The 25,374-nt window shown below is 37.1% G+C and overlaps 2 protein-coding genes across 4 annotated transcripts in view; one reads left to right on the forward strand and one right to left on the reverse strand.

The window, feature by feature from the left end:
• Positions 1 to 2,099: 2,099 nt before the first annotated feature.
• Positions 2,100 to 24,855, reverse strand: gabra5 (gamma-aminobutyric acid type A receptor subunit alpha5). 2 transcript variants are annotated; one of them, XM_066706097.1, is made up of 10 exons: positions 24,645 to 24,855; positions 23,251 to 23,335; positions 22,603 to 22,721; positions 21,121 to 21,188; positions 20,788 to 21,008; positions 16,741 to 16,823; positions 8,800 to 8,943; positions 6,321 to 6,473; positions 5,173 to 5,384; positions 2,100 to 3,500 (listed from the first exon to the last, which is right to left on the reverse strand). In XM_066706097.1, the coding sequence occupies exons 2-10, from the start codon at positions 23,331 to 23,333 to the stop codon at positions 3,207 to 3,209; spliced, it is 1,377 nt and encodes a 458-aa protein (XP_066562194.1). In that variant the 5' UTR covers positions 23,334 to 23,335; positions 24,645 to 24,855; the 3' UTR covers positions 2,100 to 3,206. The 2 variants fall into 2 exon arrangements, with proteins under 2 accessions (XP_066562194.1, XP_066562193.1); XM_066706096.1 differs by lacking the exon at positions 24,645 to 24,855 and adding an exon at positions 24,202 to 24,586.
• Positions 6,857 to 25,374, forward strand: part of gabrb3 (gamma-aminobutyric acid type A receptor subunit beta3) — an 86,074-nt gene continuing 67,556 nt past the window's right edge. Inside the window, exon 1 of one of the 2 annotated variants that reach the window (XM_066706092.1) lies at positions 6,857 to 7,525. In XM_066706092.1, the coding sequence (XP_066562189.1) occupies positions 7,398 to 7,525 (128 nt within the window). In that variant the 5' untranslated portion in view covers positions 6,857 to 7,397. The remainder of the gene's footprint in view (positions 7,526 to 25,374) is intronic. The other variant, XM_066706093.1, reaches the window with a different exon arrangement.

A 25,374-nucleotide genomic window follows, 5' to 3' on the forward strand; every position in this document is an offset into this window, starting at 1 on the left:
AAGTCCATTATGGTGAATAGTACTCTGCTGCTAAGTTTCCAACATTATCCCTTAAAAGGATTTTGGTTGCTGGGGCAGTCATCCAAAAGTTTCCTTCGGTGAAGAGGACAGGGTTTAAGGAATCCTTGGCAGCTGCTTCTTGATTGATCTTACCTTATCTTAATTTGCACTATGCACATTTACTGATATCCCTCCAGTGCTGTAGCTACTGCATTCTCTTCAGCTTGGAGCACAGAACATCACAATATAGGCTCGCTTTTAAAGTCCCGTGGACGGTTGGTGACAAACATCAAAGATGCTTCCTTTTTTAATTTTTGTATTCTCACTTTACTTGCTTGGCACTATAAACAAGACATGGTTTACATCACATACAGGAATAAAATGTGCACATCAGACGGGCATCTTTTGTTTAACAACTGTAATATATTATAATTATTTCCCAAATAAAATGCCTGTGAAGAAAATTACAAAGTGAGGAGAAGATATTGACCTGCTCTTGAGGAAATTCAAATTCAAAGCATGTCTCTCTAAAAAGCTTTTATACTCTTTCCAAAAATAAAAACTGAAGACCCTACTCACAAAATATATCAGGCATGTATTTATTGCTTTAGTAACATTATGCTGAAAATGAGATTGGCACATCAGTTTACTAAAAATTAACAAAGCAAAAACATTTTAGTGTCAGAGTTTCATGTGCACCTTCCACTTTACACAGACGTTCATGGTTTAGAGCTCAGAGAGCCTTGAAGTTTATTATTTACATAACGGTTCCCACTTTAAAGCTTCAGACGTCGGCATGAAAAAGGCTTAGCTTTTGTTTCCACCCCCTTCCCTCCCTCTAAATACCTGGTACCACTTTTCATCCAATGAACTTAATCAGCACATTTATATGCTGGCTCCTGGAGGACACAGTTCAGCTTTACATCTCACAGCCTGATGTCACCAAGGATATCATTATTAAGTAGTGCTTTATTGGCGAAGAGTAATTAAGCCTGGATAATTATACCACCCAAAATCTATGAAAACACAAAGCTGAGTAAAGCACTTTTTGCAGATCCCTCAAGACAAATCATATATCTGACATCGCAAAATGGAGCCAGTATCCCTCCTGTACCACTGTTCACATGCACACTTTTGGTTGGTTGGACCCTTTCAGGTGATCCAGTGAGACCCATGCCTGTAGGTGTATGAGATGCAGACAGTACTTTACTTTGCCTGAAATGATCACATCCTTATACCCTTATTGTCTTTCATAGTAAACAATACTGCACCACAGGCTAATCTGGAGCCAATACTTGATCCTAGGCCAGGCATAACATTTTGCAGAAATGCATTTGACCCTTATTTTCTCATACAAAAACACTTAAAATCAAAACAAAAAAGCCTCACATGACCTTTCCAGTTCAGGAATGCAACATTAACCTTTACAGGTGTTTTTTGTGTTATATCCTTTTGCTTTTCTCTCAGTGGAAGGTTTCATTTCTATCAAGGAACAAAAAGTATACTTTAACTTAAGGTTAAGAACTACCTCAATTACCATCAACATTACAGCACTGAGAGAATGGTCAGAAACCTGTATAATTAAATGTACATTGAATATGAAAATAAGCAACAGATTGCAATGTACAAACATGGATAACGAAGAAGAAAAAATACATTCAAAGATTTACGTTATGAACAACCCTAACAGAGAGAGCAAACTTTATAAAAAGCAATAAAGTCAGTTTTATCTATCAAAGCCTTAAGTCTGATGTAGATATTGAGATATTGAGAACTTAAAACTGTGCAGTACTTGTGCTATATATATATATATATATATATATATATATATATATATATATATAGTGACGCCATGCTGAGTGACATGGTGAGGCATCGCCCCCAGCTGCACTGCACCGCTATTCCCAACGTGACTCCTCCCTCCCCCTCCTCAATAAAACAGTGTTTCCTGAGCCCCGCCTTTCACAGCACGGAACTAAATATATATATATATATATATATATATATATATATATATACACACACAAACATATATACATATATATATATATATATATATATATATATATATATATATTGCACAAGTAGTGCATAGTTCTATATATATCAGAATACATGAATACACAACAGCCTTTAAATGTCATCATCATGCTAAATCTATATATAGCATGATACATATATATCATCATCATCATCATCATCATCATCATCATCATCATCATCATCATCAGCCTTTATCAATCCACTGCTTGATGAACGCCTCCCCAAATATCTCCAGTTTTTTTGACAGCGTCTCTTTACCAGATCACTCCAGCAAATCTTCTTATTTCACCTTTCTCTTATGTGGACGCCTTCTAGGTCTTTTTCCATGTCTTGGGATTTATCCTATAGGTCCTTCTGTTCTTCATGCAATGTGTCCAGCCCATTGTATGCATTTATTTATTTTGCTTATCGTATACCAATTTAAGAAAGATGCTGGATGCAAGATTTAAATACTTACATTCAGCTCTTTCAAAATGTCAAAAAATCTCCAATATCTTTGAAATAAATAAAACATTGGAAAACAAAAACAAAAACTAGGAATATCAACTAAAGCTAAATCCCATTCCCCTTTCCTCAGCTGGAAGTTATATGCTCTATGACAATCAAATCATAAATAAAATGGAATCTCTTTGTGCTGGAAGCAAACTTCTTTTAGATGTTTCTTTTCTTCTGTTAATTCAGTTGTCTCTTGAGTCCATTCCTAAATGTTTCATTTACACATGAAGATACAAACTTTGCTGGCATGACTAAGTAAATTATTCATAGGAAAAAAAAAAGTAATTTTGCATTGCAGTTGGATTTAGTTCTATTTCATTTTTTAACATAATGCATCCAAATATTTTAGTAACCGAGTCATATAATGACAAAAGTTATATGCCAAATGCTATAGAGTTTTAAACAGGTTCTTAATTTGCAACGCTAAAAATTCTTGCTGCGTTGAATAAAATGCAACATTCTTTAAGAAATCCTAGTAGACTAAAATAGAAATAGTCAAGGCAAACATGGCAATATTATTTCCATATAGCTTTGATCATGCAACTTAAAAAGAAAAACAGAAATTTCTCCAAATTTAACATTAGAGTAAGTTTTCAGTGCTTGGCATCATTTTCTATGGCAATTGTTGGACAATATGGCTAAAGTTCAGGAACTGTGGCACCGACACTTTATGTCTCAGCTCCTTTAATAACTTGTTCTCTGTTTAAGTATGTGGCCCAGTAAACGAGGTTGAAAGTCCCAAACAGCACAGGAAAGACAATCCTCGACATTTTGTCAATCTTGCTGACACTGTTATAAGTCTTTTTAGGATCTGGGGCTTTGACTTCAGCAGGTTTCAACTGTAAAGATGTGCTGTTTGTAATGGTCGAAAGGACAGCATCTTTTGTCATATTCGGTGTGTAGTTCACACCGGTGGAGCAGGCGTTGTTTGGTTTCTTTGACAGTGCCATGGGGTCCTTTTTCTGTGTGTAACAAAATAAAATAGAGTAATAAATAAAAATACATACACAAATCATTCTACAGGTGAACGACTGCTGTTTGGTAAGCAGGACACTTATATAAAAATGCACTACCAGACACATAGACAGTTAGGTCAATAAATATTTGGACACAATTGTAACATTTTGGCTCTGTACACCACCACAGTGGATATAAATGGAAACAATGAAGATGTGCTTTATTTGTAGATTTTCATCTTTCATTTGAGTGTAGTTACATCCAAACTGGGTGAACAGTGTAGGAATTACACCCATTTTTATATGTGGTCCCCACAATTTTAGGGGCTCAAAAGAAATTGGACAAACTAACATAATCATGAATTAAATTGTGAGTTTCAATACTTGGTTGCAAATCCTTTGCAGTCAATGACTGCCTGAAGTCTGGAACCCATAGACATCACCAGATGCTGGGTTTCTTCCCTGGTGATGCTCTGCCAGGCCTGCACTGCAGCTGTCTTTAGCTCCTGCTTGTTCTTGGGGCGTAAAGATGAAAGTCTACACTTAAAGCACATCTTGATTGTTTCCTTTCAAATCCACTGTGGTGGTGTACAGAGCCAAAAAGATGACAATTGTGTCACTGTCCAAATATTTATGGACCTAACTGTATGTGAGCCTTAGAGCAACATATCCAATCAGGTTTTCTTCCGAACAATGCCTTTCCACTTCCATGTTGGCTTAGATCTTCAGTTTATTATCTTGCTCTCCACTCCAATTTCCCCTGCCTTTGCTCCTCCCTCCTCCATCCCCTCCATCTCTCATCATTTCTTTATCACCAGATTACTTTGACCCCTTCTTCTGTCCACACATGACTCTCTCCCAAATCTCATCCTCACCTCTCCTCTATTTCAGATCATTTCTCTTGCTTTTCTACTTTAAAATTCCCTTCCTCTTGAGCAACTTTGGATACTGTCTGAGAGTTGATAAAAATATCTGCAGAATCCCACTTCTCAGGCAGCCCGCTCTTGAATCATCGCCTCCACAGGACTATCTCCCTGTTTATGTCTCCCTTTTGCTCCCTATAGCTCTGAAGCAAGCAGTCCATCAGCAGCTGTCCCCTTCCGCAGCTGAGTGCACCCTGCGTGACCTGATCCAGTTCAGATCTGTTCCCTGTCCTGTACGTTGCAGAGTGCTTTACTCATAGTTACTGTCATTCTCCTGGCAGTTCAGAATGCTTTACTCCCTTCTGTACTATTTATTTTGACCTTTATGGAGCTCTTGACTGTCCCACCCTCCTCTCCTCCCTCTGTGACTCTGGACTTTCTCACTGCAACACTTTAAATAGATGGCTGCATTGTAATAAAGGGGTTGACACTCAATTCAGAACCAGGGACAGGGACAGTTATTTAAAAGAAAAAACTGTTCACAGAAACATGCACAACTTTGCAGCAAGGTTCAAAAAGTAACCTTGGCACAAGATGGTTTAATTACGTTTATGTTTGGTTTCATATTATGCAGGGTGTTTTACACACTATAAAGTTATTACTGATAGATACAACCCCACATAAATGAATATAATGTATCTTACTTCTTTCGTTTCAGATCTTTTCTTTTCCTTAACTTGTTCACACGATTTAATGATTTAAGGACAGACACACGGCTAGTGTATCAATGGAGAATGCAAATAAAAACAACATACTTTGGGCTGATATGCCTCCAGGGCTTTTTTCCCATCCCAAGCCCAGCCTCTCTTGGTGAAGTAGTTGACAGTAGCAAACTCGATTAAAGCGGAAAAGACAAAAGCATAGCATACTGCTATAAACCAGTCCATGGCTGTGGCGTAAGCAACTTTTGGCAAAGAGTTTCGGGCGCTGATGCTGAGTGTTGTCATGGTGAGCACAGTGGTAACACCTGGAAGACAAAGGAAATGCAATGAGTTCAATTGATAATGGAGGCCTTAATAAATATTCATTCAAATTCTCAGTCCCCACAATTTAAATGGGAATCCTAGCAGCTATGGATTGGCAGAGAACCTGTCGAGGAATGCACTGTGGGGGAACTGTTCCTGGAGACATAGCTGTAGCACGGATATGCAATCCATATTGTTCATCTAAGCCAGTCAATTAATATTTCCATTTTGATTGCCGGAGAATTAATATTGATGAAAAATGGAAGAAATTAATTAAAATGTTACAGGAGACTGGAGAAAAGCCATTGCCCTCTTGCAACCTGTAAAATGTGTTCAGTAATAATATTACCAACACGTTCCAGGCCTCAGTAATGATGTGTAAAAATCATATGCATAAAAGTATGCATTTCCAGATTTCGAGTTTTCAGACCCATAACTTATAGTTAATCTCATTACTTACTATTGAAAATATGCATATACAATTACTCTGTAAAAATGAGTTTCAATTAAACTGACCAGCATATTAATACTCTAACTGAACCCCCAATTGCTGAAATGAAAGTTAAATTGACCATCAAAGGCCTTGACATTTGGAGAGGAAATGTTTGGAATAATTTCAGACAAAAAAAGGAGAGAAAAAAAATTAAATTGATTGAAATCCTACTGTTGAGAGAGGGATATCAGACAGAATGAGCTTCAGTTCGGAAAAGAATTTCAATGCACCTGATTCATAACTAAAAAGTAATATTTGGAATAATTTGATTTCATGCTGTATCTCCAGATATTATCACTATGATAAACATTACTATAACAATTATTATTATTATTATTATTATTATTATTATTATTATTATTATTATTATTATTATTATTATTATTGTTCTTCTTCTTCTTCTTGGTTTGCTTTATTATCCACAAAGCATAAAACTGATACTTACCAAATACTGTTCTGGCTGGGACAGATTCCCGGTTAAGCCAAAAGGAAACCTGGGATAGTATAACTGTCATAATGCAGGGCAGGTATGTCTGGATTACAAAGTAGCCAATTTTCCTTTTCAGATAGAAGTGTGCCATCATCACAGTATATTGACCTGGAGATAAAGGGGCAGGAAAATTACACAGCAGTTTAAAGCTTGGCTGGAATAACAGGTCCAATAGAGCATGAGATAGGATGAAAGACAGTGGTGATTTGGGAGATTATTAAGAATGCCTTGGTAGACGATTTTCAAGAAACTAAGTTGTATGAGGACTGAAAATTATGTCAATGACACCCTTTGTAAAAGATTCTAAGTCACTGGTGCTGAAAAATAATGGGAACATCCTGAACTAGTAGCTTAAAGAATATCATTTTCTCACCACTTTATTATTAGTTATGTATTTATAATTATTACAATTATTCAGAAACTGCTTCTGAAAAAAACAAAAAAAACACAAATCATCTCGAAATAAGCATACCAGCACAAGCTGTGCATTTCCTCCTCAATAAAGTGACACTTAGTTACAACATGATACAAATCATTAGGGAAACGCGAAGGAAAATGATCCTGTTAACCATCTGAAGATTCAATTTGGTGTTTTATTTAAAAAAAGGAAAAAAAATCCTTCCTAGCTTCCCGTAGAGTCTGATCAACTATAGAAAATCCACTGATGACTGCTGCTTTCTCCTGGCAAAAGCGGATTTTTGTCTCTCGCTAATCCCTTGTCACAATCTGCATCCTGTCGCTTGAAATCCACGCCGCAGAGTACTGCCTACACTTCCTGATCAGATTCATTTAGTGACATACAATCTTGACGTTACAAACTGGTAATTTATAGCTTAAATCAAATGAAATACGTGGAAAGGGATTTAAGGGATCCAGAGCAAACTTTCTGATTTCCTTTCTGTGGCCCTACAGCCACGATGTCTTCAGTGTGTGGGTTCTTCTCTACATGCACCAATGACTAATACACGCCACTGCTGTTCGGCTGTGGGACGACCGTTGGGTGTATAAATCTGGATTGTTTTCTTTTGATGCATGGAGCCTCATGGGATTTTAAAAGAAACGAAGATGTACATTTGGTGGATATTCCTAATAACAATTTTCAGTGTTTATGGGGAACTTCCATTTATTGCAGACAACAACGCAGCCATGTTGGTGAATTGGTGAGTAGACGTTTCGTTCTAGCTTCTTAAACACTTTGTTCCATGTAAAGTACAGCAGAAAGTAATGGCAAAAATCTAGGTACCTATAGCCTTCATCAGTAATATCAAGCAATACATTATTTTATATGGATTTCAAGAAATATCCAGAGACAGCATTTACGTATATATTTTGAAAGAGCTATATGTTTTATTCTTTTGCACATTTCAAAAGGGATCTTTATCTCACGATTTATTATTTATACATTTTGTTGTCAGCTCTGTATATTATCGCACTTGCCTGCCCTCCTACTTCTTAATCTATTCTTGATTTAGTAAAGACGGTTTACACCTCAGATTAAGGCCACTAATTAATAACATGCAGGATCCTAATCCCTTCAATGATCAGATCAAATGTGCAAACGGTCTGACAGAATTACATTTGGGGCCCAAGTAACCAAAGGATCAAACGTCTTGGCATCAACATAATAATGTATCACCTGATTATCAACTAGCATATTGATTGCTACTGATTGATACTAGACTATCAAGACTATCAAGATACCAAATTCAGTCTAGGAAAAAGAGAGCATTTGTAAAAGAGAAAGCTGTGATGTGAACATAAGAACATAAGAACATAAGAAAGTTTACAAACGAGAGGAGGCCATTCGACCCATCGTGCTCAGTAAATATATTCTGATGGCATCTTTAACTAAATAATAAGTACCACTTGTGTATGATCTGAACAATTGTATTCCTAATATACAGGAATGTCATTATGTGGATGGTCTGCATGTTTCTTTATGTACACAGACAATTAAGGGAACCCTATACCTTTAATAACCTTTCAACTCAATACATAAAAAAATGTATTATTTCTTTATGTAACAGAATTAAGCAGATGCCTTTCAGGGCCACGGGTCCTGCCAATGTTATCCAATCCTGATAGAGTGACGTCATGTCCTAAATGCACAACTGCTGTGACCACGCGTTCAGATTAACCCTCGATTTCCAATGGCTCAGGGCAGGGATAAGTGTTTTTTTCTCTCTTTTTGTTTTTTCTCCTGGAGACAGCTGGCAGTATGTGTATATATAGGTAGATGTATGCATGTATGTGGTATCAGAGAGGAACACAACTACATGGCAATGGTTCCTCTGAGATGTTTTGTTTCTTGAGTTCCACGCTGTAGGTTTAAATTGATGGTTAAAAAAAATAAACAAACACTGAAAACCAATACAATCAAAACATATAAATACATAAATCCCACTAAATATCCTTAGAACATGTTGTAGTGTACCTCGGCTGGTATGGATGTCTTCAGTTCCAGCTGTTTGCCCAATCAGATGATACTGGTTTAGTCTTGAGCCATCCTCAGCCACCACCACGGATTTGGCAGCATCTTGTGTCCAAGTGTAAACGACCTCAGAAACAGGGTAAGCATCTGACAAGGGGGAGAAAAGGTGTCAGCCATCTGTATTTTACAACAGTGCAGGTCAAATGTTCTCTGGTGCTTCCTGAAGGCTTCCTTTTTGGCACAAGTCTCCTCGTAGACGTCTGATGGAAGTGTCTTATCAAAGTGTGGCAAGTCCACTCTTTGACCAACACATTCTCTTAAAACAGATATGTAATCTGTAAACTAAACCATCAGAAATGTGGTCATATCATCTAGCATGTACTTAACAACAAGACCTGAGTATACCAATAACTCGTAAGCATTTCTATTTCCCTATTTAAATACTGGGCATGAGAATGTGTATTTTGAGAGGGCTTGATGAATTTTAACTCCCACTTATTTGTGTTCATCAAAACTAGTTGTTGTAAACCAGCTATATAGTGTATACCTATTTACTCAATAATGTGAGGATACGCAGAGCAGTTTTCTGTTTGCTATATTTCTACAACAACAAAGCTACAACCTGATATTTCTTATCACACCACAATAAACAGTGTATCCAGCCAAACCAGTTGCTTTTCAAATCATTTTCATCAGCTCGGAATCTAGGCCTCAATCTCTGAAGGTTCATTTTGCTGCTTAAGGATGGGAAACCACTCATGAAATATGGTTTAAACATGTGTAGACAGCTGCATTCATAACTGTCACTGTTAGCTGATCAACCGGAGTGTGTTTTACAACATTGATAGATCCATTCCTAAGACACTAACCAATGTACTTCTGTTGCATTTTCTTAAAAAAAAATAATGAGGCAAAACTAATGAGAAACCAAAAAAAAAAAAAAAAGAAGGAACGCAAACCTCTACTTATTTATATTCAGCTGTGGGAATATAACTGCTCGGCTATGTCATATTTACATCACTACTTCCCTCTCATTCCAGTGACATGCACATTACCTAAGGCCCAGTTAGGAATGCAGCACCAGCCTACAGTTAACATACATATGTTTGTTATGTTACAAATTAATGGTGTTGACGTTCTCCCCATATCCTTCAGAGAGAATATAAATGACTGAATCATTTGAATGGAACACCCTGAGAGCTTTGATTATCATAGACAAGCAGAGGAAGCCAGTGGTATCCAAGAGTTAAATCCATCATGAACGACTGTGGGTTTCCATAACAGAAATGTGGGCAAACGGTCAGATAGTTGTAGTAACATTTTGAAAGCAATTGCATGGAACAATATTGGACTTTTGGAAACAGAAATGTGTCGTGGGTTTGTGGTCAGACCGTGATTCAACAGGGTTGTGTGTCTGATTAAAACATTTGAACATGGGGCTGGCATGGCAATGAAACGTGCTCAAAGCCTAAATGCATGTACCAAAATGAGTGTGAAGAGAATTATATCCACACCACACAGGGGAACAAGGTGTGAAGAAAATAGACAAGACAGTGGACTGAATAGGAGTTTTTCAAATCTTAAAATGGATTGACACCATAAGTACTGTAGCAAACACACTTTAAGATGCCAATGCTTATTCCAGAACTATGTACAGACCTCAGTTGACAGTTGTCTTGATTGGATTGCATTCACTAGGACTCATGCCGACTTTACTAATGAGTCCGGGGGATTTTAGTGCTGGTGACAGGACCATCTTTGAAGCAGAAGGCTGATGTTTCAGGCATTTGACATGGCTTCCAACTCGATCAAGAACGTTAACCCATCTTCGCAGTGATATCTCCAACTGACTCAACCGTAGCCTCTTAATTAGTAATTTTAAAGCCTCTCTGTAGAGATAGTGTAGGACACTGCAGTGTGTACACTAGGTTGTGAGATCTATGCTTCTCTCTGCAGCTGGTTTTAGGAGGCAGACAGCAAACCTCTCTGAGCCGGGATACCGGAAACATGTAAACCCGTAAGCTGTGGGATGAGCTTTACTTAAGACTGAGGCAGTGGAGGGGGTGGGGGTTGGAGGGATTTGAACATCCTGGTAGGCCTCTGTGAAGCGAAGAGAATAGTCTGGCCACACATTGCCGCTGGAATGTCTTTCATTAGACGTTATAGCATGTCCACCTTTGGACCACAACCTCTCCAGTCCTCAGTCCGATGCTGATGTAGGGAAAGATGCCAGCCCATTGATTACAAGGGCAAAATGTAAAGAAGTGAATTGATTTTCTCACACCGTTGTCAACTCTGACTCCTAAATATTGTTATGCACGTCTGATAGTCTTCACTCTTGTGTGCTTTTCATTTTCTCCTTATTCTTTTCAACTTGGTTCATGTGTCTCAGGGACTGTCTTCGTTTCTTCTGATATTCTACTTCTCAATATCTTTTGTTAGCTGACTCTAGAAGGAACAGTCAAACCAAAGGTAACTTAATTACTCCAAGGTTTGTCTCCGGTCTATAATTTATACAATGCAGTACTCACCAAAAGGTTATAAAATAACCCATTTGGTACACTGAAAGATACAGAGTCACATATAATTTGTATTGTATTTCCCTGGCCCAGGAATAGTTGTGAAGAGGGGATTATGATGAATGCATTTTTTTCCCTAAAGCATGCTAAGTAATTAAATGGTTATGAATGTGGACTACATGTAGGTTGCCATAGAATTGGCAGTACTTCAGGGTTATATGAACTATAAAAGGCACTGTTGCTATAGTGAAGAGGATGACCAAAATAATTACAGACCCCAACTTTTACAATGAGAAACTCTGTAAAATGAAAGATGGTGTAAAGGAGATAATTAGTCTGGTCAGTTATTGCAGTAGGCGTTTGAGCAGCTCAGTGCATGAGTGCTAGGTTTTGTGTGGTTTTGTTTTTAATCTGGCTAATTATTCTGGAAAAATGACTATAGTGTTATTGTGTTGTTGTTGTTTTTAATTGAACTCTATTGGATGCTAACCAACATTAGACAAGAGCACAGAATTCATCATAACCACAACCCCTTAACCCCCCCGTCTTCTGAGTTACTTCAGCAGAGCACGGACTCATTAACCATCCTTTGAAATCTTAGATGACCACGGACCAGATTAAATCAGTCTTATCATGCTGCAATAGCTATTGTAATGTAAGACTACTGCAGTGAGATAAAACTCGATTTAATATAGGCCCAGTCTGGAATAATTATCATTAATTGTTCATAAATTTTTATCCAAGGTGACATGCATTCAAAATAATAATCATGCCTGGTGATGGACTGGAATCCCTTCCAGTGGCTTTTGAAAATTGATGGATGGATGGATAATTGAATTGTATGAACATGGTGTATTTCCAACCCTTCAACAGTAGAAACATGATTAATATCCGAATGAACCTTAAAAGCTTAATGCATTAAATTAGTGTTTCTTCTAGACAAACATATAACCTTACAAGTACTACTTAAGGATACTATTCACACCAATGGAACATAAACACACAAACACACAATCACTGGTCCTTACTTCAACATAGAGGAGACAGTTCCCCATATCTCGAGTGTGTACTGTCTTCTAATATGGCTTTTGAAGTTCATATCAATATTGGTCATTAAATATTCTTTTGGAGGACAAGTAGAACATGTGGGAATATAAAGTTAGTGTAGTACAATGCCAGTCACAGCCATTTTGTTCTGTAAGCATTAGCTGGATCCTTAAGTATTCTTACTATGAATAGATTACAGTTTACGGGTGTACACTTGCTTAAGCAATTACAGCATATACAAGGATTACACATTTAACTCAAGGTGTATTTAAAGCACTGCTTAATTTTAAAATAGACCACCAATACGGACTGAGTCTAAGTCCCCTTTGCTCCGAGTTAGAGTGCTGTACAGTCTTAGTTCTCCCTATAATTAATCCCCTGTCCTCATTGCACCTGTCACAAATGGCTATGTTAACATGCTGTTAAATAAAATAATGATGGTAGAGATAGTGTCATGATTCCTCTTATGGTGGAAAAACTGCTTTAATTTAACAATTGCTGTTTTGGACCTTAGCGTTTTGTTGTTTTTGTTTTCAATTTAATTTGCATTCAAACACAAATCAAAATGATTTAAAATGGCAACTGCCTTAAAGACGTCACCTTAAAGCAATACCTTTACTGTCATGAGTGGTTTACACACATGTAAAAGCAGCCAGAGGGCATGCATTCATTTTCAAGCCCCCGTTTCATGCAGAGCAAAACTCTTACTGTCAATTTATTTCCTCCTTCTCCACAAAGGCAGCACTTCGGGGGAGTTTGACATTAGCTCACATTCATTTCAATCTCTGCAAGTTTGCTTTTTCTCAACCCGCCCGCCCCTGTGAGCTCAGGGATTGTTCTGCTTTAAAACTCATACAGAAGTCTTATATTATTATTATTTATTTATTTATTTATTAGCCGACGCCCTAGTCCAGGCCTGTATGACAAAATATAAGAGCAATGTTGTCTAAACATAAGTCTTAGAAGAGTGCAGATAGCTTGCCTAAATAAATGCACTGTTGTAGGAGAGGCACGGTATCACAGCTGCTTTCTATTTGTTTCATTCTGAATTCTTATCAAACATCCTAGTGACCTGGATGTTACGTTATACAAGTGCTGACATTACCTTTTCCTTGTCGCAAATGTGATCTAAATCCCCTCCTGGGAGGCTCTTTGTGCATCAGTGTGCCCCTCCTGCATGTAGGTTTCTCAAAGGTTTTGAAAACCTTTCATTTATATATATATTACTGTTATCTGCATAACACTCAAACACACCGAGCAGGATTATTAAAAAAAAACGAAGGGAGTTTCTATTTTTTCAGCACCATCTGCTCTGTGGACTTGTTATCAATCTAAATATACTTTCATAAAAGTTTAATATTGTAATTTCTGCAGTGGTAACCAGTGCAAGACTTCTCCAGGCTTTTCTGCATGAGATAAACAAAGATGACTTCACAAAGAGTTTTAATTATTTCATTTCTGTATAGGTCCCAAACACACAGGTTTAAAGCAGTCCACTGACTTCACACATTGTCTCCTACCTCCTTACTTGTGCATTGCCTGAGCAGAACTGTTACATCCGTTTATTGACAGGTTTGTAGCGCCCCATACAATGCCATGTTGTAACCTTATTAAAAAAGAACCACGGACATTAGTAGTAACTGTGTGTCACCCAATTGGATGGATGGAGATGTTTATGCTGTCTTAGTTAGACTAGGTTTAACATTGGACCATTAGGTAGCTTCCGCAGCGCCTCACCCATCCTCAGCCAACAAGATTAAAAGAGTCAGAGCCGTTTTAACGAGAATAAGACCCATGACGCACCTGTTCATTACTGAATGCAGCGGCTGAGAAACAAATCAGAGATCTCCTAGTCGAAGGGATTAAACACTGAATAATTAAGATAGAGAAACCACACTTGATTAAAGGAGTGGACAGACACAACTTTGTATTCACATCTGGAAACTGCTTGAGTTCCTGTTTAACGCTTCACGTTATGTAGACCTGGTGAGTGTGGATGCTCTCGCTCACCCACTCACTCACTCGCCACCTTGGTCCGGTGACTTTCGAACCCACGCTTAGCTCTACAAACAAACGTCACTCCTCTGTGAGTGAAGCCCCTTCGTAGATATTCACATATCATACCCAGTCTGCGGTCTCGCGGGTAGCGCTCTAAACAGATTAATAAGACAGTCATGGGTCGTGCTAGGTTGAGAGATATCACTAGGGAAACTGCTACAGCAGGAGAGCACAATTCTGTTTATCTGCTTTGTGATGGAAAGGAATTGTGAGTGTAAAAATATAGCAATAACGAATGATTGTATGGCACAGAACGAGCTTTTTATACCATACTAGTATTCCATGATAAATAAGGTGTGAGTGCACTGTACCAATGTCCTCACTCACAGAGATGTTTGTAACCACGTATCTGGTTTTCCTATTCTTGCTTCAGAGACCGTCTTTACAAAACATGTTTCTGCTGCCCCTGTTTGCAGTTGTCTGCAGTCTAAGATTGCTGCAGTACAGGCATTTCATAACTACTGCAATGGAGGCAAACCTCAGTTCTTCCCACTGCTCCCCCTGTACAACAACTAAACATAATATGCTTCCAGGTAAAATGGAAGATTACAACTGATGCAATTCCCAATCCCGACAGTAAGTCAGAACATATGAAAGATAACTCATGAGAAGAGGCCTCCTGGTCCATCCAGCTCATTTGGGACACAAAGACAGGGTACAGAGTTGAATAGTCTGGAGATAAACTAGCACTGAGAATGTGATTGCCAATCAAGGGCAAAGCACAGACTTCCTGTGAAAAAGGGAGCAAGAAGTTGACCCGAGTGTAGTCTGTGAGAGAAAACGCAGGAGCACGGACAAGAGCTAACAACAGTAAAGCCCTTGTGAACACAGACTGGGACTGAGAGTTCTGGATTATGATTTGGCTGCGTCTTCTGTGCGTATGTGTTTGTTTCTCTCCACTGAAAATAATAAATCACTATTTCACCATATAGATCACGGCCCCTGTTGGTTGATTTCAAGAGACCCGACCTCTTACAAGAGCCCACATCTCCATGCCTTCCCACACCGTGCCACACTATGTGTACTTTTATGTTCTGACAACAGGACTACTGCGAGCTTGTGCAGTACTTAACAATAGTTCATTTGTACAAGCCAAAGAAAATCCTCTTACACACAGCCTCATGTCACCCCTAGAAGTCAGTACCAGTCATTTGCCTAGAATTGCCTGGGCTTAGATGATTTCCACGACTGAATTGCACTCTGCATTAGTAAGATAAAAAAAAAAACAGCTTCTATGCTACTAATTATTGGCAAATATCCTGGAATTTCTTTGGAGGGAAATTAAACAATAAATTGCATGAGGAATATTCAAATCAATTGAAGAGCACCAAATCAGATCAGACTCTTCTAAAAAATTATAGCTTTCCCCATGTGTTGTTCTGAAGCAGGGAAAATGATGTCCAGCTACAGTGTTTGTTAATTAGATAACTACCAAACTCAACTTTATCATTCAAAGCTCAATTATTTGACAATGTCTGCCTGCTGAAAACAGCACCTGACTGACAGATGTCTAATTATTGGTATTAAATCCATGTGCAGTGCAGACACTACCGCAAAAAAATACATACATACATACACATACATTCCAAATTACAACTGTAACTTAGAAGAAGAAGAAGAAGAAGCTGATTTTTAGACACAGGTCCCCTATGGGAACAGCCACTCTGTGTATACTTAATGCTCTTTTTGATAAATAGGTTCTTTAATTATCTTTTGATTTATGTGGCTGTCTGGTCACTTACAGCTCATTTTGGTGGAATAATCCAGTAAAGAATGTTTGCAACTGAACCCAGGAAATTAGGCACTGGGATTTATTGATTTCTTTCTTTCCCATTTTTACTGTAAATTCATGTCAGCTAAATTGTATGCTAGATGGGCCCGAGTTTCAAATCGACAGCTGCTAAATGAGCAAACGCACTTCTACAAAATGCCCGTCTTCCTTCGGCATGGCTGCTGCTGCTGCTACAATGATGTTATTGTCCTGTTTTAAAATCTGCTGTCATTAGAGTGGGACAATTATGAGATGAGCACCATTTCAAAAGAAAACATCGATTGTGTGTAGCAGTTTTAATCCATTTGTGTTGTGTTCATTGTGCGGAAAGATCATTAACTTCCAGAAGCATTACTATTTCATTCTGGTAATTTACTGTGATGTGTTATAGCAATAAGAAACAACAATAAGGAAACCTTTCTAATACCAATACATAAACAATGAACTATAATGCATGCAAATCGCATATGTATATAGAAATGTGCCATTTAAATGTACAATTACATGCATATATTTATAGTTTTTGTAGCATTTGGAAAAGTTACTCACAGCTCCCAAACTTCAGAGGGCACGCATGCGCATCCATGGGGAAGTCTTCAAGCTGCATAGGGCACTCGGCTGATATGGTTAACCTGGAAGAATGAAAGAAAACAACACCACCATTAATGATGATGAAGATTATATCAGTGGGAAGAAGCACACAAGTATTCAGTATGTTTGACATCAAATAAAAGATTCTTCTTTGATAGCATTGCTACTGTAGAATGGGAATCTTGTTTACGAGATTCATACTCAATAAAACGATGAATTTTAATGCAATACAATCACACCCAGCTGTTGCAAACATCCACGCCAAATAAATAAATAAATACATTCTGCATTATTATAAATACTATGCATTAAATATCCTGTCATTACCATATCAGTACAAGCTGCACGAAGGGAAATTATAACACAAATGACGTATTCCTTAGTCTATATGTAGTATTAGTAGTACTACTAATGTCCTAAACATAAAATCATACATTTCTCTTTATATCACTGATCTGAGAGGCCTTTCATATTTTCTTATTTAAAGAAAGTAGTTATTATTAGAACACGGGCGCCCCCAGGTGGTCCTAATGAATATTGTCCCTACCGAGCCTCCATATCTCTTCTGCATTACAATGATGGTCGTACATCACAGACTTTCAAACTAAAAATACATTAACATAAATCAAACGTTGTTCTATTCAAACACGTAGTTTCATGCTGAAATCTCGTCTTTATCTATGTTTACAAATACTGTATAAATAAAAATCGCAAAACGTGTTAGTTACTGTATAATAATAATAATAATAATAATAATAATAATAATAATAATAATAATAATAATATCTATTAGAAGCATTTGTATTATAGTATTTATATCTTATTATCATTATCTTTCTTGCGTCACAACCAAAAACCATTCCTTTCATAAGCAGGTTGCTAGACCCCAGCTGGGAAAAATGCAATCATGTTGTGATACTGCCACCTTATGGAAGATATGAATATTACATGATTATTTTCCATTGAAAGATCTTTCTCAACACAATTGCACTTCTGTTGTAGTCAATGTGTTAAAATAAACACATCCACACATCCCAACATCAGAGCCACTGAAGTAACTCTAACCAATTTAACAACTCACAATCATACATTGTACGGCAACTCACAATCATACATTGTACGGCAACTCCATGGGGCCCAACTACGCTCAGTTAGGTCACGTCTATAGGAATGATGTCTGAATTTACTGGCTTAGATATTTCCTGGGCAAGATCACAGTCTATCAAATAACTTTTATTCTGAAAAAGTGTGAAATGTGCAAGTGGGATTAATAGTTTGTTACTCCCTTACTTAATTGCACATATGGACCTTACATACAGTTATAGCTGAACAATGATTGTGATATTTGTCCATAATAATATATGTGTGATTATAACTTTATTTGTGACTATACTATGGGAAGATAGTAACCTATAGTTTCTATATATGATTATTATTCCATAGAGCAGCGTTAGAGCCCAGACTGTGATTGGTCACAGAAAATGATGCTACAGTGATGGCTTGTTTATAATAAAACACAGGGTTTAATGTTGTTCCCAACTCTTTTAGGTGACAAATACAAACCTGAACACCAGTCCTGCCAAAAGAAACATTATTTTTTTTCAAACCATATCTTGACCTACACACCTGCATGTCACATTCACAGTCATTGACACTCTGCTCAGAAAGAGCCGTAGAACATGAACCTGAGTGAGGCATCCCCACAGAAACCAGCAGGTCTAATGCATGCATTTGTTATTCTACATTTTCCCTCTCTACCAAGCTAAATACGACTGGAAGAATTAACACCTTTGATATGCTTGCTATTTTTGAATTTAATGTGACAAGGCTGTTAGGAAATATGAGCTATATTTGGATATTGTAATCAACACTGAAGTAATAAGTACTTGCATGATCATAACAGATGTTTATAAATGTTATGTCTTGCAAAAATGCAGAGCAGTTGTAAAATGCATATGTTTCGGCATTATTATCTTCTGCAGTGTGCACTTCAAAGACACACATTCAGAAGGGAATCGTTGGAATGCCAGTATAGTACGCCTTCAGTGAACTTCAATACTGTGAAAATATCTCATACTAAAAGGAGAAAATAGCCTCTCAAACCCTTTCAGAACACTTAATTAAAAAAATTAAATTGAACTAACCACACAATGACTATACCACAAAATGATCGAGCCACACAATGACCTACTGACAAAAGTGTCGTTATTGTTGTAAGGGACAAAAATGTCGTACGAGACAAAATAGTCATGCAGGACAAGAGTACAGTCTATCTTTGGCCCATGTTATTTGACCACTGCAATCCATATTACACAATTATGTCATGGAGATGCAATTTTTTAATGTTCTTTTTCTTCTGTGAATGTCCCTTTCCAAAATAAAGCAGCAGTGAGAGTTCATCAGCAGGGATGAGAATGGACAGGGGCCCATCCGCTTACTTTCATCATTCAGGAGTTTAATAGATGCAATTGTATGTAAAAACTGTAGTCCAAATAAACGAATTAGCAGCCAAAAATCTTAGGCAGGAAATATATCACTACATCATAGTTCTAAAGGACAATTCAACAGTGACAAACAGAGGGCGCTAGAGAGCTGTGTGAGATGCACACCTGCTCTATTCAGTAAGTGCTGTAATATGACCTGTCAGTGATACTCTGACATTTGTGTGACTATATGTTTCTTCAAGGTAAAGCTATGAATGGAAATCAAGAGCGCAGACTGTGTTGTGTCTTCTTTGCAAAAGTTCTGGGTCAATGGCCCGTAACAGCAGCTCCAGAAACCCTCCTGTCTGACCCACAGCAGGACTGTTGTCTGTTCTCACCGAGGCACATGACTTAAAATGAGAGATACTCTGATTTCGGTTGCATATGAACAGTTCAAGGCAGGTAAGCTTAGCTCCTATTTCTCCTTTCTTATATCACATGCTGCTACATTTCCCCTGTTGTTTTCCTCACAAATTGGGAATGTCTCATTTTACTGATGTCAGCATGATATTTAATTAACTTCCTGCAATGTGTGCCTTGTAGAGCTGATCAAATTCAGCAAGGTACAATATCTCAATATAGGTATAAAATAATTGCTTTTTCAACACAGCCGAGTACAAGAACAATACAAATATTTACACATTAAAGCAGCATAATGAGATGAAGGAGTCACTCCACCGTGTGGGAGTGTCAAGGCCAGTGTGCCAGTCCTGTGTGCCATATTGTATATTATACATTTTTTAAAGAATATTTGAATCTAAACAAGACTTACATATTTTATGGCAATGAAGCCTGAATTTGCTTTCAGTAGCGATGTGACTTACAGCTTCAAATGAAATCCAAAATTACAAAGTTGGACACTATTGCATTTTGAATTCTAAATAGTAGAAAGTAACTTCTAACGATATATTAAACAGTGATTGTGATTCGCTGGTAGGTCAAAGTTTAGATTTGGTCTAACCCTTAATTACACAGACAGATTAATGTGTCAGCAATTTTGTTACAATAATATAAGTTGCATTTGTCTTTTTGAAGTTTATGGTATTACAGCAGCGTTAACTGAAGTGATGAAATGAAGATGTCTTACTATGCATTTGAAAACAATCACGATTGAACACAGGAGGAATCACCATTTTACTATGGTAATTCACCTTTGGTATAGGTAGTGGAGTAAAAATTACACACAGACAGCTTTATTGAAGAAAAATAGAACTGTCAGTTTTATAGCTAGGACCAACGTCTGCTTGGTAAGCTTCACGTTCTTTTGTGCAAAATTCAGTATTAGATTAAATCAAATAGAAAATTGTCTGCTTACCCAGATTAATTCAATTCTGCATTTCAAAAGCCCTCTATAGTTCATCAAGAAATATATTAACAATTTCAAATCAGCATCAGACTTTGGGGTTCAACATTTTTTCCCTCTTTGAGAGGACAAAGGAAACATTACAAAAAAAGCAACATACATTTCATAGAAAACTAATAGTATTTTATTTTGTTGTTAGTTTATTATTTATTTGTTTACCTCATTGTGTACAGAAGACTCCCATCATCCTTCAGCCTGAGCAGTTTGTTGGGAGTTGTCATATTGTGAGCAATGGATTTCTTGCCATTGAGGAAGAAGGTGTCTGGAGTCCAAATTTTGCTGGCTAGAAGGTTATTCAAGGGGAGGTTTTCCATTGGACCCTTAAACTTAAGTCGTTCGTCTTTCCAGCTTTGGCGGAAGAAAACATCAATTGTATATTCCTAAAGAAAAGAGGGATGTATTCATGTAAAGAAACTCTGTTAAACCACTTAAACCACATAAAATAAAAACACATAAACATAAAAGTTCAAATGATCGAATTTAGAGACTCACCATTTCAGTGTCAGAGACAGGGCCGAAGCTCGTAACATAGATGTTTATCTTGATCTCTGTTAACCTTTCTGTAAAATATTATACAACACAATGTTACCTACAATTATCATGTGAATGTGTAACATGCATTGTTTACAGCGTTATGGTTCAGTTGTGCACAGTTATACCTGGGGAATGCAGCAATAATAATACAGACCTGCATCTTATCGATCTACTCTTTGGAATGTATGACTTAAATATATTCTGGCTAATTTTAGGCTTATTTGTGTAACAGCGATTGTCTTGTGCAGTAAATCATGTCATGGTCAATCGATTGCATTTGCACCCATAAAATAAATATATACATACACTCATAAATTTTACAAATATAATTTTATGAATGTGTCTATCAAATTCATATTAGAAAAGAATTGCAGGACATTTAGAGCAAAAGGGGGGAAATATAAAAGGACTGGATCATGCAAATGATGATGTGGGCCGAGAAACATTCTCTTAAAAGCGGATTCAATCAAAATCCTCACCCGAATTGCAATTAGTACCCAGTTCTCGATGACTCTGACAAGAACAAAAGCTGCCACTGGCTACGGGTTTCTAATTTGCAATTAGTGGGTAAATTGAACTTTAGATTTAATCCAATCCCAGAATTCCCAGAAGAGGTCTACCATGCACAAACAAACAAACAAACAAACAAACAAATACATGCATGAAGATCTAAATAAATAAAGTCAATGTTTAAATACAAAGCCCTGCTTAATTGACAATGAGATCTTTGTTTTCTCATTTTGTAACATCAAATGGCTGCAGTCAAAAAATGTCCATCTCTACCAACATTTTATGTCACGAACATGATTTGAATGTATCAGTATTTTCCATTTAGTAGATTATTATTCCTTTTCAGAAGCAGAATACAACTCTTCTTGATTAAATCCCTGTAAATTCCATATCTCCAGGTATTGTACTCTTTATTGTGTTAATTGTTAATTGCTCTGTAATCTGGCCAGGGCTGGTGGTCCAGTTAAGTTGTAGTGATGTTGTATCATTTAGAGCACATGTTGACCCTGACTAAACTCTTTGCCTCATTTATAAAGCTTGAAATCCTTACACACAAAGCTTTTATTTCATTATTTGAAATAATTGCCTGCAAACCTGCATGAACTGCATGAGGGCCATCACTAATTGGTAGTTTTGGTTTGTATTCTCGCCACCCACGTTCAAGAAACATTGAACTCAGGAGAAGAAAACAAAGAAAGTGATCAGAGCATTGTTTACTCTTGTTACCAGTCTTGGACACTCTGATGAAACAAATCGGATCTGTCCCGAACACAACTGAATAACTCGTGCGTTTATCTGCAGATGACATTGTTCAATTTCCTAGGGGGGAAATTTGGGATTTAAAAAAGGGGCCAAAGCCCTTCATCCATAAGTACGACCCTGTTAAAAGCACATGGCTCGTCGCTCGGGTATTCCTATAAAGGCCTCTACCTCCAAGTCCAGGACGCAGCCTGTTGTCGTATCCATCAAGCAGGCCATCCAAGATCCTGGTGAAGATGGTAATATTGTCGTTTGTTTCTTCATTAACTGTTCCTGCTATCTGGGATAAACTGTAAAGAGGACATGGATACAGTAGATGTTTACATTTTTGATGCATGCGATGTTTTAAAATCTGTCATGGAATTGCAAAAATATCTGTTCTATCTAATGATTGCAATTATACAATCATACTTAGATATGCTCACATTTCTCAAATAAGTAAGTAAATAAATAGTATTGAAATGTTATCTTTGGAAGCTGTGAGTGCATTCTTATACTGGATGATGTGACATCTAATCTAATCACATGGTTAGATGATTTTAGGTTACCACAAGGTATGGCATTTGACAAACTTATTGAACAGACAAATTATTATTATTATTATTATTATTATTATTATTATTATTATTATTATTAATAATAATAATAATAATAATAATAATAATAATAATAATAATAATATGTATGTCCCAACATATTCAGGGTTAGAGTATTACAATAAAATACATATTTTAAATAATTTAATTTGAATGCATTCATTATTTAAGAAAAACTAGAAAAGAGACAAATAAAAAGAAAAGTTAAAAGTTAAACGTTTACCCAAGGCGGCAGGTCAAACCGATGAACAAAAGATAAACCAAGGGAGTTTTCATTGTCCCACAGAAGAGCATCCCATTGTCCATCCCTGAAACAGACCACATTCAGCAAAACACAAAGAAATGTATCCAGCTGAACTGAAGTTAAGATTTAAGCTCCCAAATGAATTAGTGCCATAACTAACTTAATGTTTTTTTTCTAATATATAATAATAATAATAATAATAATAATAATAATAATAATAATAATAATAATAATAATAATAATACAACGTTTAAAAAAATATTTTAAAATTGCACAGCTTTTCAATTGGAGCTTGTTTAAATACACATATTCTGTGTTGGAACAACGTCAAGAACAAGAAAATCGTATTCTTTGCATTAGTAATCGTCAGTTAATGGACTGGGATATGCATTAAACATTTTACAATCCGCAATACACGGAGACATACAAACAAACACATATATACCTATTTATTTTAGTCCTTAACCGAGCACAAAAACTAGTTGTAGGTGTTTTTTATATATACTGCATCACAGGTCCGCAGCAGTGATATTCAAAATTATCTTATACAGCATGGGCAGTTTATTAGTTTTCATCCATCTCTTACCGAGACATATATTACACCTTGCGGCAAACATATCTCTAAACATCAGAAGAATAAAGTGCCCCATTTAACAGTCATCACAGACTGCAAACACATGATTCAAGTCAATTAGCTTCCACAATCCTACTTGCATTATTCTGTTCAATTTATTCTGTCGTCTGTTATTCCAGGATGCCTGAATAGCTTTCCATTGCTGCAACTGTTTGCAGCATTATTACACACATCTCTCACGATTTCCTTTGTGAGACCCTAAAGTGGTATGTATGCATTTGTATACTGAATTGTATTATTATCATTACAGTCTATGGAATTAGTAGCAGGAATCAGATTTAAAGAAAGCAACATACCTCAATCCTTTGTAGAGAACCTTAATGATTAACGCTGATTTCCATCTGAACTAGAGTACCAAGCCTGCAAGGTTTCAAGTAGCTTCACGGATCTTTTGTTCGACCACTTACAGATCTATGTAGCCTTACATTCAATTTTACAATGAAATCCCTGCATTACAGTCCTCTAGACATCTTTCTTCTCATGCCTATTGTTCTCACCATCCTTGGTACCGAGCATCACACATGAACAGACTCCTGTGTTGTAATGTTTTAATGACCACCTAGGTTATCACAGTCTCCCTATAGGTAGTTATCCTCTGTGGTTGGTACCCCTGAGGGAAAGCCCGTCTTTCTTCGCGCAGACCGACTTTTTGTCTCCAGTCTCAACGCATGCCACTGCACTGCTGATCAGTCCGAGTATGTATGAGTATCTATGGTTTATTAAATGAACATGCGCTTACCAGATCCTTTTGAGGTTGCAATCTCGGTTTTGAGTTTCTGTTGGGATCCCCACTTCCAAGCAATCGGTATTGTTAATATTGGGACTCAAAGTGAAAGACGTCACCTCTTTTCGCACGCCATAATTACCCCTCTGGGGAGAAGGAAAGCACAAGAGGAGGTAAATGAGACGATCTGTCCGTTTCAGGAAAGAAAAGGAAAACCTCTCCTAGAGCCCTGCTAACAACAGGGGGAGCAGAGTGTGCACTTTTTTTTTCTTCTACTCTCAGACCTTTCTGCTTACTTAGCGCTCCTTGCACTTTGCCAATACGTCAGTTTTCCCCAAGAACAGGAGAAATCTGCAGAAGTCGTGTGTTTCTTGCAAATGCAAACAGTAAGCAGGTGAACCAAGCTTGGGTCCAGTATCTGTCATTCTGTCAACCAAGGTGCAAAATGTTTTTTTCGACTACTTTTCTCCTACAACGTTTGTTATACCGATGTCTTGTGTAGTCTCTTTGTCAAAGGTTAAATCGGGTTAAACAGTGATCGCCTTAGAGAAGAAACGAAGTTCTTAACCAGTGTCACTAGTAATTCAAATTATTCTTGTACAGTAATATACCCTGCTATTAAATGGTTGCCAAGTATTTTAAAATGAACACTGCAATAAATCAGAGACCCCTAAGTGATAAATCATGAAAAATGAAAATCAGTTGATTCTTTGAAAAAAAAAAAAAAAAAAAAAAAGAAGAAGCT

Source organism: Amia ocellicauda, chromosome 6, assembly GCF_036373705.1.
Source record: "Amia ocellicauda isolate fAmiCal2 chromosome 6, fAmiCal2.hap1, whole genome shotgun sequence".
Taxonomy (NCBI): Eukaryota; Metazoa; Chordata; class Actinopteri; order Amiiformes; family Amiidae; genus Amia; species Amia ocellicauda.

Excerpts from the sequence above, each read along its gene's own strand:
- gabra5 (XM_066706097.1), bottom strand. The coding sequence starts at position 23,333 with ATGGACAATGGGATGCTCTTCTGTGGGACAATGAAAACTCCCTTGGTT. Across the intron at positions 6,474-8,799 it reads AGACATCCATACCAGCCGAG|GTCAATATACTGTGATGATG; the intron begins GTACACTACAAC and ends CTTTATCTCCAG. Across the intron at positions 5,385-6,320 it reads CCCAGCCAGAACAGTATTTG|GTGTTACCACTGTGCTCACC; the intron begins GTAAGTATCAGT and ends TTTGTCTTCCAG.